Raw genomic sequence first — 14,266 nt, 5'->3', positions numbered from 1 at the left:
TGGAGACACAGATTGGCTTTCTGAGGGCAAGTTACATATATCATGCCCCTTGGCCCTAAATACACCAGTTTTGTGATTTAAATGTGTACAGGAATTTCTTTATTCCACTGTCCCCAGTGCCGTTTTGTTTGTTTTTCTGTTGACTTAATTTCCTTTATACTCCTCCTCCTGTTTACGAGATCCAGCCTGCTATGAATATAGTACCGACCTCTGCAGGGCTTTTATATAGAACATTTTAACTTAGTGCTCTGTCCTTGCTGCTATACTTTGGATTTTTTGAGAGAGAATCTTACCATGTAAGCCAGTCTGGCTTTGCATTCATTGTCCCACAGCTGAGATTACCGTTGTACACCACCAGACTCAGGTTAGAACATCCGTAACTTTGCATTCCTCTGATGCGTCAGTGTTACTAACCCAAGTTTGTCCGTCGGAATAGAGGCAGTATCGTTTCCTTAAGATCGTTCTGAGGTCCTTGGTGTCTACCCGGGCTGTTCTTTCTTTGCTTTTCACCATCAATGCCTTAATTGGCATTGAGGAAGTTGCCGAGCAAGGCAACTGGCTGGGGCCACCAGAGCCCTCACTTCTGCCCTGAAACCCCCATCCTGTATTCCCATTCACAGTGACAGATACTGGTAGCTGTTGATCCCTGTGAACCATGGTCACTTAGGCTTCTGAGTTTCAGACCTTGTAACTGACAGGTAATATTCCTTCATTGTGCCTTGACTTTGCATTTTCTTCATAATGATGCTGGGCCTCCTGTTTGGTGTCCATATGTCTCTGTCTTCTTTGATAAATTACCTGCTCAGATATTTCTTCTACTATTTTTTTAACTAAGCTGTTTGGTTTCTTATTACTGAATTTTGTGAATATATATGTATAGGTATGTATATATATATGTATACGTATATGAAACGTATATGTTTCTGTATTGATATAAGACAGATAAGTTGTTTCTCCCAATATAGCTTTTTATTCACCTTTTTCTGTCAAAGACAGGAGTGTTCTTACTTTCAGTGAGAACCTAGAAACTTCATTTCTTAACATTGCCCTGGAGAAATTATAAATTTATGTTTTAAGTTGCTTATTCTAGGATATTCACTATGGGAAAAACCGGAAGCACAGAAAAACTGGGACAGCAGAATCTGGTTAAATAAATTGACTGATTTATTTAATTTAATAATTTATTTAATAATTTGGTTACAAAATGGAATGTGATTTTTAAAGGACCTTGGCACTAAAATCTGTGGCTTTGGTTTTTTTGTTTTTTTTTGTTTTGTTTTGTTTTGTTTTGTTTTTTTGTTTTTTGTTTTTTTTGGATAGTGAGGAAAAAGCTCAGGCTGTACCTCTGAGATGCTGGCAATGATGATTGCACAGTAGTAAGATTATAACTGCCTTTTACTTCCCTTTTTTTGTGTTTGGTTTAAAAGACTTTTTCTTTTCATCTAGAAGGTAGGCAAACAACGACTTATTTGAAAATTAAATATTTTAATCTGAATTCTGCATAAGCTCGATGAGACGTGTTCAGAGACCAAGGGAAGGAGCACAAGTTTCCCTAGAGGGCAGGGCAGTCCAGTGCAGCTCTGCACCTGTGTTTGCTGTCGTCCACCTTGGTATTCACTGCCGAGCAGTTTATTCTGGAAGCTCCAACATGTTCCATCCGTTCTGTCTTGTGCTCCCTCATGCAACCGTGTGCTGCAGGCAGGTGTGTAAGGAGTGATTACCTCATCAGGAAAGACAAGGGAGGATCACCAATCTAGGCCACTTACTAGGTGTTAGTGAGCCCGTTTCCTGGTTTGCGTTAGGCTCCTGAACACTGAGCTTAGCCTGGTTTTAAGTCAAATCAGTGCTACGAAGATGTCCTGTGACACTTAGCAGTCCCATGTTTCACTCTTGGTTTTGTTGTTGTTTCCCAAAGGAACTATCGAAGAACCTGGAGCTAAGCACCAACAGCTTCCAGCGGCAGCTGCTTGCTGAAAGGAAAAGAGCGTTTGAGGCTCACGATGAAAATAAAATTCTCCAAAAGGAGCTGCAGCGGCTCCACCACAAGCTGAAGGTGAGCACGCTCTGCTAGGCTGCAAGATTTCCCAGGCCATGTGAAATCACATGAAAACCTAGTACTTAACATAGTGGCCACCCTTCATATTCGCTGCTATATAAGCTACCAATTCTAATATGTGTCACTTAGAAACAAAGCATGGCTAATGTCATTGCTGTAACAAAGTAAATACTGTATATGCCAATAGGAACAATGTAAACGAAATTAATAACAGAGTTCTAGAAGAGGATCATGGGAAGGAGCACCTGCACCTCACTCTTGAATGATCTAGAATTCTTCACATGGGTGCTTTTAAAGTTCCTTCTGTTTAGAAGCAACACAATTCATATTAATTAATTGTGTTAATGACGCTTGCATTTGACAGAGGTCTGATGGGCTGAAATTTTGCTCAGAATTCTGTATGCATTATCTTATATAGTTTTCTCTTGGATCACCAAGTTCTCAGAAAAAGGCATCATCCCCGAATTGTGAAGAGCTCTTAGGCTGAAAAGTGTGATCCACCCTTTCAGTCATTAGTAACTCAAAATCCATCCGTAAGAGAGGCTCTGCCTCTGCCTCTGTGGCTAAGCCTGGATAGCTAGGCATTCTGGGGGAGGAGGTAGAGCTTGCTGTATTTGCATCCCCTTCCTTCCCTCTTCCCCCTTCCCTCCTGCCTCCTCCTCTTTATCTCCTTACCGCTTTCCTCTCCCCCACCCCTGCCTTCCTTCCCTCCTCCTTGGAGGTAATTCTTTTTCCAGTTGGACAGTTACAGTTGGGAGCTGGCCTGAAGAAATTTATGTCAGTTTGATAAAGAAGATATTTGTCAATACAACAAGGATGTTTAATTTCAAACTGCTTACCTTCCTTCCCTATACTGGGTTTGTTTTCAGGAGAAGGAGAAAGAATTGGATATAAAAAACATCTACGCTAATCGCCTGCCCAAGTCCTCTCCAAAGAAAGAGAAAGAAATTGCAAGAAAGCATGGTATGGTAGGATTATTGCTGAAACTGGAGCTGTTAGCACGAATGGGTTCTAAAGTGAAGGGGAAGGGAGGAGCGTCCTTGGGATGCATTTGATCTTTCATTATGAATCAGATTTACTCGGAATCACATTGCTTTCAACTTTGACCACTCATGTTTAGGGGGACAGGGAGCGGGCTTGGGGGTTTAAAAGTTCTTGCCGCTCTTCCAGAGCACTCTTAAGGTGCTGCACAGTGACTTTAAACTCCAGCTCCAGGTGACCCGATACCCTCTTCTGGGCTCTTTGAGCACCCAGACATATTTGGCGAACAGACTCACAGGCAACCTATATACAGTAATTAAAAAAAAATAGAACTTGTAAAATTAAAAAGATGCAGTTTACGCAGCCTTTGAAAAACTTCAGTGTTTCTGTGCTAAACACACAGTGGGCAGCTTTGATGTCATCATTAAATAAACTTAGCTTTAATAAAGGTTAAAAACCTTCCTACTGGAATTTTGATAACATAAAATTATGTAATTATTGCCAAGTATTAAAGCATCTACCTCACACAATTGTACTCTTCACTGCGGCCATTTCACTCGCTCCTTCTCCTTCTAGTAGAAGCAAATCATTTCACTCCATTGTTTGTATTATGTGCAGTTTTCCTTTTTTAAAACAAAAGTATAATTTTCCTGTGAATTACAGAAATGTTAAAGTACTGACTTTGCAAAAGTTCATTAGCGTCTGTAGTACAGTTGCCCTCAAATCACATAATTGGTAGTTAATCCGTCATCAATGAAGTGTGCTTTCAGTGGGATGAATGTTGCCGATTGAATATATATCCCCATTGTAGCATCCTGCCAGAGCGACTTTACGGACCTGTGTACAAAAGCAGTACAGACCGCTGAAGACTTTGAGCCGGAAGAGTTTCCTTTCACAGCACAGACAGTCCTTTGTTATGAAAACAGATGGGACGGGTCAGAATATCTTCCTTCGGTGAGTTTAGCACAGTGACTGCAGTCAAACTCCAGAAAAGCTATTTGCACAAATGTGGTCAGAAGTTCTGCACACGCGCCCCACCTCTGGCTGCTTCTGTGTCCTCTGAGAGGTGTGCTAGTCACATCATGAGATGTGACCACATCTCATGAGATGCAGCCCAAGAGGGAAGAGGTTCACTCTGGCTCTTGACTTGAGGGAATGTCCTCCATCATGGTGGGGGATGTGAGCTGTGTAGTCCAGAAGCAGAGAGGAAGGCAGGCCCTCGCTCAGCCCTCTTCTTTTTCCCTTTCGTCCCCAGACATTAGGGTAGGGCCCCCGCACATTCAGCATGGGTCTTCCTCCTCAGTTCAGGTCCTCTGGGTTACACTCACATGTGCATCTCCTAGACAAGGACTGGCCGTCAAGGGGGCTAGTGAGTAAGTTTATAATACTATTTGAGTTAGATACTACCTAATTAATTATTAATGAGACATTTTAGACAAAATGTAGATTTAAAAGATTCAGTGTGGCTGCCAGTGCCCGTGTTCTGCAATTCACTATCAGTCATCCTAGTTGGCTAGCATAGCAGGGTAATAGCCATTTCTAGGTAGCTGAATTAATCAGATTTTGTTGTAAAAATAGACAAACCCAAGCTACCTTTGCAGCTTACCTCTTCACAGTTATACATAGATTTTTGGTTTTCTTTTTATTACATTGATTGGTTCTAATATATCTTGTTTTCTCTTTAAAATTTTAGCTAAATTAAAAGATAACCTTTCCCTTTTTAAGCATCTTTCTACACGTGGTAACTTGTGATTTGTTAATGTATTAAATGAAGATTTGGTTTAATTTGTAACTTGGTCACCATGCTTGATGAATGACCCACTGAGTTTAAAGTCTGTTTCTCCCTTTTCCATACGCATTTGCATTTTGGATACGTAACAGTACCTGGAATACCAGGAGCGAAATGAGCATGGGTCAGAGAGTCTAAGCTCAACTTTGGAACAAGAAGGAAAGTACAGCGACGACCAGGATTCATGTACTGCAAAGCAGGAGACCGGGAAGTCTGAGAGTGGTAAGAGTTTGTGGGGGCAGTGGGTGGGCTGTCAGGTGACTGCAGGAAACAGGGAGAGACCCAGGGAGCAGTGGAGGGTAGAAAACGGCCAGTCAGAACACCTGAATAGAGTTAGGAAAGGAAGGAAAGGAAGACTCCAAGTTGTTACTGAGGCTTGGGAAATATGAATAAATTAACTCTAGCGAGTTTAGATGAAACAACTTTTAATCAACGAGGAAAAATTTTCCCGAGTGATGGCTAAGACTTGAGAAAGAACCGAGAGCGCCCTATCGTGCACTGGCCTTGAAACTGAGTCAGGAGCTAGTGAAGACACAGAAGTCAGCGCTCTGCAAGGCTCTGAGTGTTCTTGTCATTTTGGTTTGCTTTAGTGTGCAAATCTTTACTGGCATTGCTTATAAGTTTGAGAGGCAGTTCCCACAGCTTAGATCAAGGATGCTCGAGGTGTGGGTACCAGGCGTCCCAGACTAACTTCCCTATCTCAGTTAGTTCTGTGGTAGTTGCATATGGAGAAATCTTCTGAATTTGTTTGTTTTGAGCTGAAATGCATGGAGCAGAAATTTGTGATCCAGTTGTTGCTTGAAGTTGTTAATATGCATATTGGATGGGAAGTGCTATCAATGTTGGCCAGAGGCCGAGCAAAATGCTTTTATGGGTTAAGCCACAGAATGGAAAATTGTTATAGGCAGTTCATTTAGGGAACAACAACGATGACAAAAAGGAATAAAATGACCGAAGACTGTGGCCTGGTCCCTTAGGCTCTCCCCTACCCTCTCTTCTATACAGGGTGGTCTGATATCAGAATGATATCAGAATTTATGCTGTGTACTAAAATTTGATATTTGAATTCATTCACTAGAAAATGACTTCAAAATTATGGAAAAATGCCAAGAATGGCCATAAACAATGACAACAAAACAACAAACAAAACAAAGCCCCCTTTGAACCTTTACAAATGAATTCTGCGCCTCACAGCCGTTCCCTTGAGCACGTGGCATGTGCTTCTCCCAAGCACAGACATTCTCTTATACTCTCCGTCACAGTTCCCACATCCAGGAGCTCTCTGACACAGAATGTGATCTTGTTGGTAAACATGAGACTGTTCCTGGAAGCATTTTCTCCCCCCCCCAGAAATTGATTATAAATTGTGTTTAATTCTCTAGGGTTTTTTACTCGAGTACTTTTTGCTTATGTTTTTCAGTCTGTGAAATATACATGTGTGCATGTGTACACACACACACACACCACATACACACCACACCACATACACACACATACACACACACCACATACACACACACACCACATACACAACACACCACATACATACACATACACAGACACACACACACACACACACACACCACACACACACACACACACACACACCACACACACACACACACACACACACACACATTTGTTGGTGCTGGTGGTGGTTTTTCAGGATAGGGTTTCTCTGTGTAGCCTGGAACTTACTCTGTAGACCAGGCTGGCCTCTAACTCACAGAGATCCTCCTGCCTCTGCTTCCTGAGTGCTGGGATTAAAGGCATTTCCCCACCACCTCTTGGATTGAAATGAATATTTTTGATGAGTAAGAAAAAAATAAATGTTCTTCATTTGAGATTTAACTGAGATTTTTGTCTTGATTTGAGTCGCTGCACTTACTATACGAGCTGTGTGTAAGGGTTGCTTTCTCAGGACAGCCAAGAATTTATGTGTAAACTCACTGTTCAGTGTGTCTCCTCGCACATCATGAATTGGACAGTACTCCATAGAGAACCTTCCTACTGCTATACTGAAGACCAAAGTGTGCCATGGGACCCTTAAGTGCAATTTGTATTAATTATTTTCCAATCCAGATTGTCAAGCATAGAAACAAAATATCACAATGTCCCTTACACCTTTCGTAGAATGTCAAATGTAGATTAAAAGACATTTTTCAGAAGATGGTAGCTGAATTTTCCTATTTAAAAATACTTATTGCTTTAAAAATTCCTTTTTTTTAAACTTTCATTTTATGCAGAATGGGAAAGAGAAGAGCTTGATAAGGTGAAAGGCAAGTCATCTTTGCTAGGGAGAACAGAGAAGCTGGTGTTAGAAGCTGGAAGTGTCCAAACGGAAAGTTATCAAGCTCAAACGATTGATAAATTCCAAGACGAGGCGGAAAGACTAAAGACAGAAATGCTTCTTGCCAAACTGAACGAAATCAACAAAGAACTCCAAGATCCCCAGAGCCTCAGCCGACCCCTTTTGCCGTTGCTACCCAACTTCGAATCCAAGCTGTACTCTCCAGACAGAAGCCTCAGACCTTACACGTTCTCGGAGTCCTTAGACAGATCATTTAATGGACAACATTTGTCAGACATGAGTTTTTTAACTCCCAGGGACGAAGGCCAGAGTCCAGGACTGATCAGAAGTCCAGCTCCTTCAGATGAGTTCTCATTCGGTAGCTACGTGCCTTCGTTTGGAAAAACACCAGGAAAGTCAAATCCACCTAGCCAAAAAAATAGCCTTTTAGATTTCCAAAGCAACATGTCTGAGGGCCTGAGTAAAGACAGTCTAGATTTCATTTCAAGGAAAGAGAAAAAGGCAACCCTGATGGAGCAGCTGTTCGGCGCCAGCGCCAGCGCCACCAACACCGCCACCACCAGCACCAGCGCCACCACCAACACCAACACCAACACCAACACCAACACCAACACCAACACCAACACCAACACCAACTGCAATGTCCCCTCCAAGAGCATTGACTCACATTTCCCTGCTGCCAGCAGAGGTGACTTGGACCCTCTTCATTTCCTCTCCGGGGACAGAAGCAGCAGAGTCCGGGAGCCTGATGGTGAAGATGAAGACCTTTTCCTCAGCGAAGGAAGAAGTTTTAATCCAAATAGACACCGGTTGAAGCACACGAGCACTAAGCCAACAGTCACGGCCGTTGACTCTATTGACGAGGACATTGAAGAGGTTACCCTCAGATGACTGACTGGAGCACACAGAGTATATATATTTTTTCAATTGTAAATATTAAAGTATTTTAATACAGTATTTATTATAAACATTTAAACTTTCAATGGTAAAGTAGACTTAGTAGGGAGTAACTTTTAGTGGCTAACGATGGCATAATCAAACAGGTAGTACTGTTCCTCAAAGCCGCATTGTAAGAATGCTTTTTTGTTTCGAAATGAACCCTAAGGAGAGTTGTTGCTGACTGTTCCTCTGTTGTTACGGCTAGGTCTCACTGAGTTAGCACTGTGGGAAGTTTTACTTCAGTAAATCTCATTTCTTTTCCCTCTCATTTTGATCCAACCTCAGTGAGCCCAAGCACTGTTTTTCCCACTGATGGCTAAGTGGAAATGGAGGGTCTCCGGTAGGATTAAAGACCTCAGTGGCAGACAGCAGTGGGATGTAGGAGCTGTGCCCTTGTCTGAGGTGACAGAGCCAAGCCACTCTTGAGTGGTGGTGACAGTAATGTTGGGACTTCATTTTCTTGGAAAACCATCCCTGGGGACTTGAGGGTGTTTAGAGGAGTGTGCACTGGGCGGTGACTCCTCAGGAGTAATTGATACTCCTCAGTTGCAGGCCCGGAGTCACTCAGTGCTGCCTTGCTGGCCGCGTGCGTGGATACGGTAGAGCACAGGAGACATGGCTGCCTTAATGGCCTTCCTTTCTGTGGCTGCAGGAGGCTTGGGCACAAGCTCAAGGCTGTCCTTCCTCTCCTCTTCTGTACACTCTAAATTCTGGTGACAGGTGAAAGATTCCCTACCAAATACGGGCAGTAGAAGAAATGCCAGCCCAACACAATGATTTTCAACTCAATTATGTTTCCAGAGTGTTATGTTTGGAAATTTTCATACATATTTTTAATATTTGAACTTGTGCTCAAACTCAGGAGACAGCAGTGCGATACTCGTGAGTTTGTGATGTTGACACAACTTCACCAAGAAGTTTTTAGACGTGGGGCTCCTGTCTTTCTGAGTAGATGCGATAGCTTTCTGTTGAAAGGCAAGGTCCTTCCACTCAGTCCAGGATAGCTGAGGGGCATTTGCTGACTTGGTCTGGCCTGTTGGAGCAGTAATGTATCAGCCAAGGAGAAGCATTGCGTGGAACGCGGGTGACCTGTGGAACGCGGGTGACCTGTGGAACGCGGGTGACCTGTGGAACGCGGGTGACCTGTGGAACGCGGGTGACCTGTGGAACGCGGGTGACCTGTGGAACGCGGGTGACCTGAGCAGTGTGTCCATTTGTTCACATCTCATGCAAGGCTTAGGGAAGGCGTTCCCATGTTGTCTGGGTTCTTCTGCTGTTACTTGGTAAGACCTTCCCTGGTCAGTCCTAATTCACGGCTGTACTGCTGTCTTCCCCCTGGATTGGGTTCTTGTCATTTTGGGGGAACAAACTCTCCTTAAAGTGCTAAATAATATTTAAAATTTTTCTCAGGAGAGGACTTTATGAATAAGCATTTACTATATTGCAAATCATTGTAATATATGTAAGCATGTTATTTGTGACACAGTTCTTGATAAAGCATTATGTAATGTTAATTTTGTTCATGGATATGGTTTTTTTTTTACAAAAGTATTCTAATTTTAAGGGTTTTTAAAATGTTTTTGTCCAGAAAAATTTTTATTCACTACTTTCATTATATTTATGCCTTTTCTACTTGAAAGTCTATTTAACCCAGTGAAACAAAGAATTATTAAAATTAAATTAAGTTAAAAACTTAAAGGCATTATGATGTTTAGTATTAAAATTTGATATTAAAATGTACAGAACTTAGAGAGCAAATCAGTTTTTTCTAAATGTCAAGTTAAATTATTTGTACTCAGAACTCTTACTAATAAAAAGTTAAAACACACCATGATTCTTTATTTGAATGACACTTTATATTTGGGAGACAGACCATGGAAGCAGGATCTGGAAGGTAGCTCCTTCATTTGTCGCCTTATTTTGTTCAGGACTTTGACTTGAAGCACATGAATTTGTACCAACTAGACAGTGTGGCTGTCTTCTCACAGAATTATAGTCCTAATCAATCTCTTCGACCTTACTAGCTCCAGCAATGACGCATGATCCACGTGGTAATAAAGAGAAATGCAGACGGGGAGGAAGAAGCTGGAGGGAACGCAGGTCTGTTTCCTGGCGGACCCTGGGCTTCCTCCTCCTCCTCCTTACTCCACATCCCAAGCTGCAGTCCCTGGTTCCTCAGGATACCAGAAGGGAAACATGCACTAAAGCAGCAGTGTGACAGCTTTAGACGGATAGAAATCACCCTAACTCGGCCACAGAAAATACCCATAAAGCCTTTTTCTCGGCTTCACAATACGTACCCCCCACGTTAAAGTGTGTTTTTTAAAAAGTCAGTTGAAAGTGCTTCCCTCTTGTTGAGGTGAGTAGAGAGGGTAGAGACTTACCCTGCAGGCACTGCCCTCCTGTGTCAGCTTGTACCTGTGGACTGTGGCTTCCTCAGTTCCTAACGGTCTTCCGTGGGCCTTATGGTGGTTAGAAGTAAGGGGAACACAGAGGTTAATGCTCTGCCAAGTGCCAGCATGCTATACGCACTTGATAAACAGCTGCTGCTGATGATAATTAAAATAAGTAATTGAAAAAGTGGAGCAGACACAGACACGCACACACACACATACACACGCACACCCCAAGACTGGGCACACAACCCATAAGCCCCCAACCATTAGGCATCCACAGTAAAGACACCCTGTCTTGGGTCTGTGCTTACTGGTCCTTTATTTGTCACTATGAGCTCTTCTACAGAACAGTAGAAAAAGAACTTAGAGTTTCCCAAGACAGGTTTGGTGGCATGAGGCAAAGGGAGAGCCTCACAGCGGTTAAATGTCTGGACAATGCTGGGCCTTGGGTTGCATGAGTTAATCATTCACACCCCACTTCTCTACAGCGGATGTGTCTGGATAAGCTTGGGAACCTCTGCCTCTCCTTTTTCTCTCTGCAAAGCGCTGCTGTTGAGACAGTCTGTTTTGTGGGGCTTGCCTACATACGTTCAGTCAGTTGATAGACCCAAAACCATGCCCAGAGCCACAGCTACCCAAATGTTAGCCGTGTTGTTGTTGTTATGGAAAAGAAATTAAGTAAAGGGGAGAGCATAGTTTTTAAAGGGCCTTTTCCTGAGTAGCTGGTACTGTGTTAATCATTGCTCTCTTTAGAATTGAGGCAAACATGGCACCTGTGTGTTACAGAGTAAAACCAGATTTCATAGGTGGAATACTGCACTCAATTCTCACGACATAAGAAATAAAACCAAGCAAGCAAGCAAACAAAAAAACACTGCATCGGTACTCTATAAAAACAGCTTCTACAAAATCGATTACTTTTGCTTTGTCTTGTTTTCAGGTAATCTCTTGGTAAGAATAAATTGGTAGCTTCAAACCTACGTGGTCCCTTCAGCTGGCACTGTTTCCCCAAAGTGTCTACAAACTGGCAGAAGAGACATTGCCCGTGGTATGCAGTGACATGCCCACTCTCTGTGCTGGTTGCCTTAATCAGGGAAGGATGGACTCTGCTCTTACCCTGCTCAGGACAAGGTTAGGAATGGGGAAGGCGTGGTTCCGCTGACGAAGCACTTTGGACAGTTGGTGGCTGCTGGGGAGAGTCAGTTTTCTTCAAGAGTGCAGCCCCCTCTCCCCCCAGTAGGCTGACTCAAATCCAGTGGTTGGCCCAACCCAATATCCATGAGTACATGGGTGACACAAACTGGAGTTGATTTTTCTTAAAAGATGTAAAGTTGGGAGGGGGTGGATCTGAGGGGAGTTGTGTATGGGTGAAAGGGTGAATGTCATAATATTGTATGTGTGTATTAAATTCTCAAGGAATAAACACTTATTTAAAAATTAATTCTTTCTAGCATATGTCTCTACATTTGGGAATATATTCAGTCTGTCCATAACACAAAATAAAGATTAGAAGTGAGTCAAAACAGGATAGAAACACATTTGTCTTTGAGGTAAGGAAATAGGTTAGCCTTGACTGCTTACACATTACAATTTTCATCAGATAAATTGTCTTCAAGTTCTATGTATGAGAAATGGGACTGATCATATCTTTACATGCTTATGAGAATCCATTGAAGTGGTATATTTTGGGGAGAAGAAAACGGTAGAATGAAGTGTGCCAGAAGGATAGTATTGTCGGTTCTGTACTTAAGAGATACACACGGGCTGGAGAGATGACTATATGGATAAAACAAAGTGATTGTCTGCCTCTGCCTTCTGTGCTCAGGAGATGGGGAGAGGGGCCCCTGGGGCAAGCAAGCTAGCTAGACTAACCGAATCAAATGGATGGGCTCAGGCTTGGCAAAAGACGGAATGATCAAGGAAGATACCTTATGTCAACATCTGGCTTACACACACACACACACACACACACACACACACACATGCATGTGGGCATACAGTAAATACACATGTACTCACTACATTCATACACAAAGCATTCATTGCCGTCCAAAATATCTCTTTTTTTTTTTTTTTGGTTCTTTTTTTTCGGAGCTGGGGACTGAACCCAGGGCCTTGCGCTTCCTAGGCAAGCGCTTTACCGCTGAGCTAAATCCCCAACCCCCAAAATATCTTTTAATTAGCCAAGGCTGGTGATATGAACATTTGAAAAGGTAGGCATGTTCTTAGACATCTTCAAGTGAGATGGCTCTCACCTTTCTCAACTGTTGCAGAGGCTGCAGCCCTCCTGAGAAGGCATCTGGCTTTTCTGTGAAGGAACAGCCTGTGGCTGCAGGAGAAGCGAGTTTGCACAGATTTTTGCTTCTCTGCCGAACTCATGGAAGAATCAGAAGCCAAGGGATTGCCTGCCTGCCTCCCTTGATGTACTCTCCAGCAGAGTACCGTGATCCCTTCAGCTGGTACTGTCTCCCTAAAATGTCTACAAACTGGCAGACGGGCCATTGCCCTTGGTATTTATATGTTCACTCTCTGTGCTGGACTCTGCCCGAGAATGCCACCCAGGCAGCAGTGTGGAGATCCCCTGAATACCAGGGCTAAAGAGAGCTAGCTGCCTGCCTCCGTTAACTGATCTGATTAAAATCTACGTCCTGTGCAGTAGGAATTGATTCTGTCTAGGTACATTTTTTCATACAATCTATATAACAGGGCATTGCTATATCTGATTTTTACCTGATACAGGAAGTCAAGAGTTTATATACAGTGAGTGATGGATGCCTGAAACTATGTGCTTCTTATGGGTAATATTTGGGGCGGGGGGAACCCTTCAGATAATGACTACAAACCCGCATGCCACTTAATTTCCAAAAGGATGTAAAATCAATAGACCCCAAAAGCACTGACCAGGGAAATGGTGTGTTGTGACCAGGGCAGTTGTATAGAACAGTAAGGCCCATGAGCCTCAGGCCTAGTTTTTTTGTAGATATCTAAGCATACCTCATCCTAGGCAGGGCATAGTTTCTCTGGACAGGAGACTGGTTTTCTCTTGAACAAACTGAGCAACATTTTAATAGATCTGCTTTATGCTCCAGGCAGTAATTGTCAAGTCTGTGTCCCCAGAACTGCTGCAGCATGGGGAAGCCAGGCAGAGATGCCTGTTGACAGCTACGTTATAAACCTCCTGTGTCGAGACAGCATCAGAAAGCATCTGTGTTTGAATGAGCCCTCGAGGGCATCCTGATAGATACAGCTGGAGTCTGAGAACCACTTTTATAGGGAAAGCAAAGGGAAAGGAGGTGTTCTTTTATGTACAGGGATGGCTGCAGTGTCTTGCAAACTCAAATCTGGTGCTTGGAGCTTGTAATGCCAGGGTACAGATGAGATACAAGGACTCTGCACCTTACACTGCATGGTTCCTAGAAAGAAACTATCTCAAAAGCGTGCATGTGTGTGTGTGTGTGTGTGTGTGTGTGTGTGTGTGTGAGAGAGAGAGAGAGAGAGAGAGAGAGAGAGAGAGAGAGAGAGAGATGTTCATGGGTGGAGATAAGGTTACACGAATGATTATAGCCTTAGGGTGATGGTCCTGGCTTTTCTACTTTGAGAGGTAGTTTCTTTGCTGAGCTTAGCTGGTGGCCTGGTCTCTTCTGGAGTCTTCTCTCTCTGTTACCTGGCTTCCTGTGTTGTCCCGAGATTACAGACACTTACTTTACCGCATCCAGCTTTTATGTGGGTTCTGGAGATCCAAACTCGGATCAGTATGTTTTTACCTGCTGAGCCATCTCCCCAGCCCAGAAATT

General features: G+C 43.1%; 1 protein-coding gene across 2 annotated transcripts in view; it reads left to right on the top strand.

Annotated features, from left to right (window-relative positions):
- Lca5 (lebercilin LCA5) overlaps window positions 1–13,134 on the top strand; it is a 57,289-nt gene extending 44,155 nt beyond the window's left edge. The window contains 7 exon segments of one of the 2 annotated variants that reach the window (NR_172050.1): window positions 1,916–2,053; window positions 2,926–3,019; window positions 3,849–3,991; window positions 4,919–5,048; window positions 7,073–8,046; window positions 11,413–11,603; window positions 12,746–13,134. Coding sequence is in view for 1 of the 2 variants with exons in the window: in NM_001393917.1 (NP_001380846.1) it covers window positions 1,916–2,053; window positions 2,926–3,019; window positions 3,849–3,991; window positions 4,919–5,048; window positions 7,073–8,028 (1,461 nt within the window). In the remaining variant the exon portion in view is untranslated. 2 annotated transcript variants of the gene reach the window in all.
- The last annotated feature ends 1,132 nt before the right edge of the window (window positions 13,135–14,266 follow it).

Source organism: Rattus norvegicus, chromosome 8 (assembly GCF_021556685.1).
Source record: "Rattus norvegicus strain SHRSP/BbbUtx chromosome 8, alternate assembly SHRSP_T2T, whole genome shotgun sequence".
NCBI classification, from domain to species: Eukaryota; Metazoa; Chordata; class Mammalia; order Rodentia; family Muridae; genus Rattus; species Rattus norvegicus.
The sequence above is the reverse complement of the archived record's forward strand: the minus strand, read 5'-3'. Positions and strand labels throughout refer to the sequence as shown.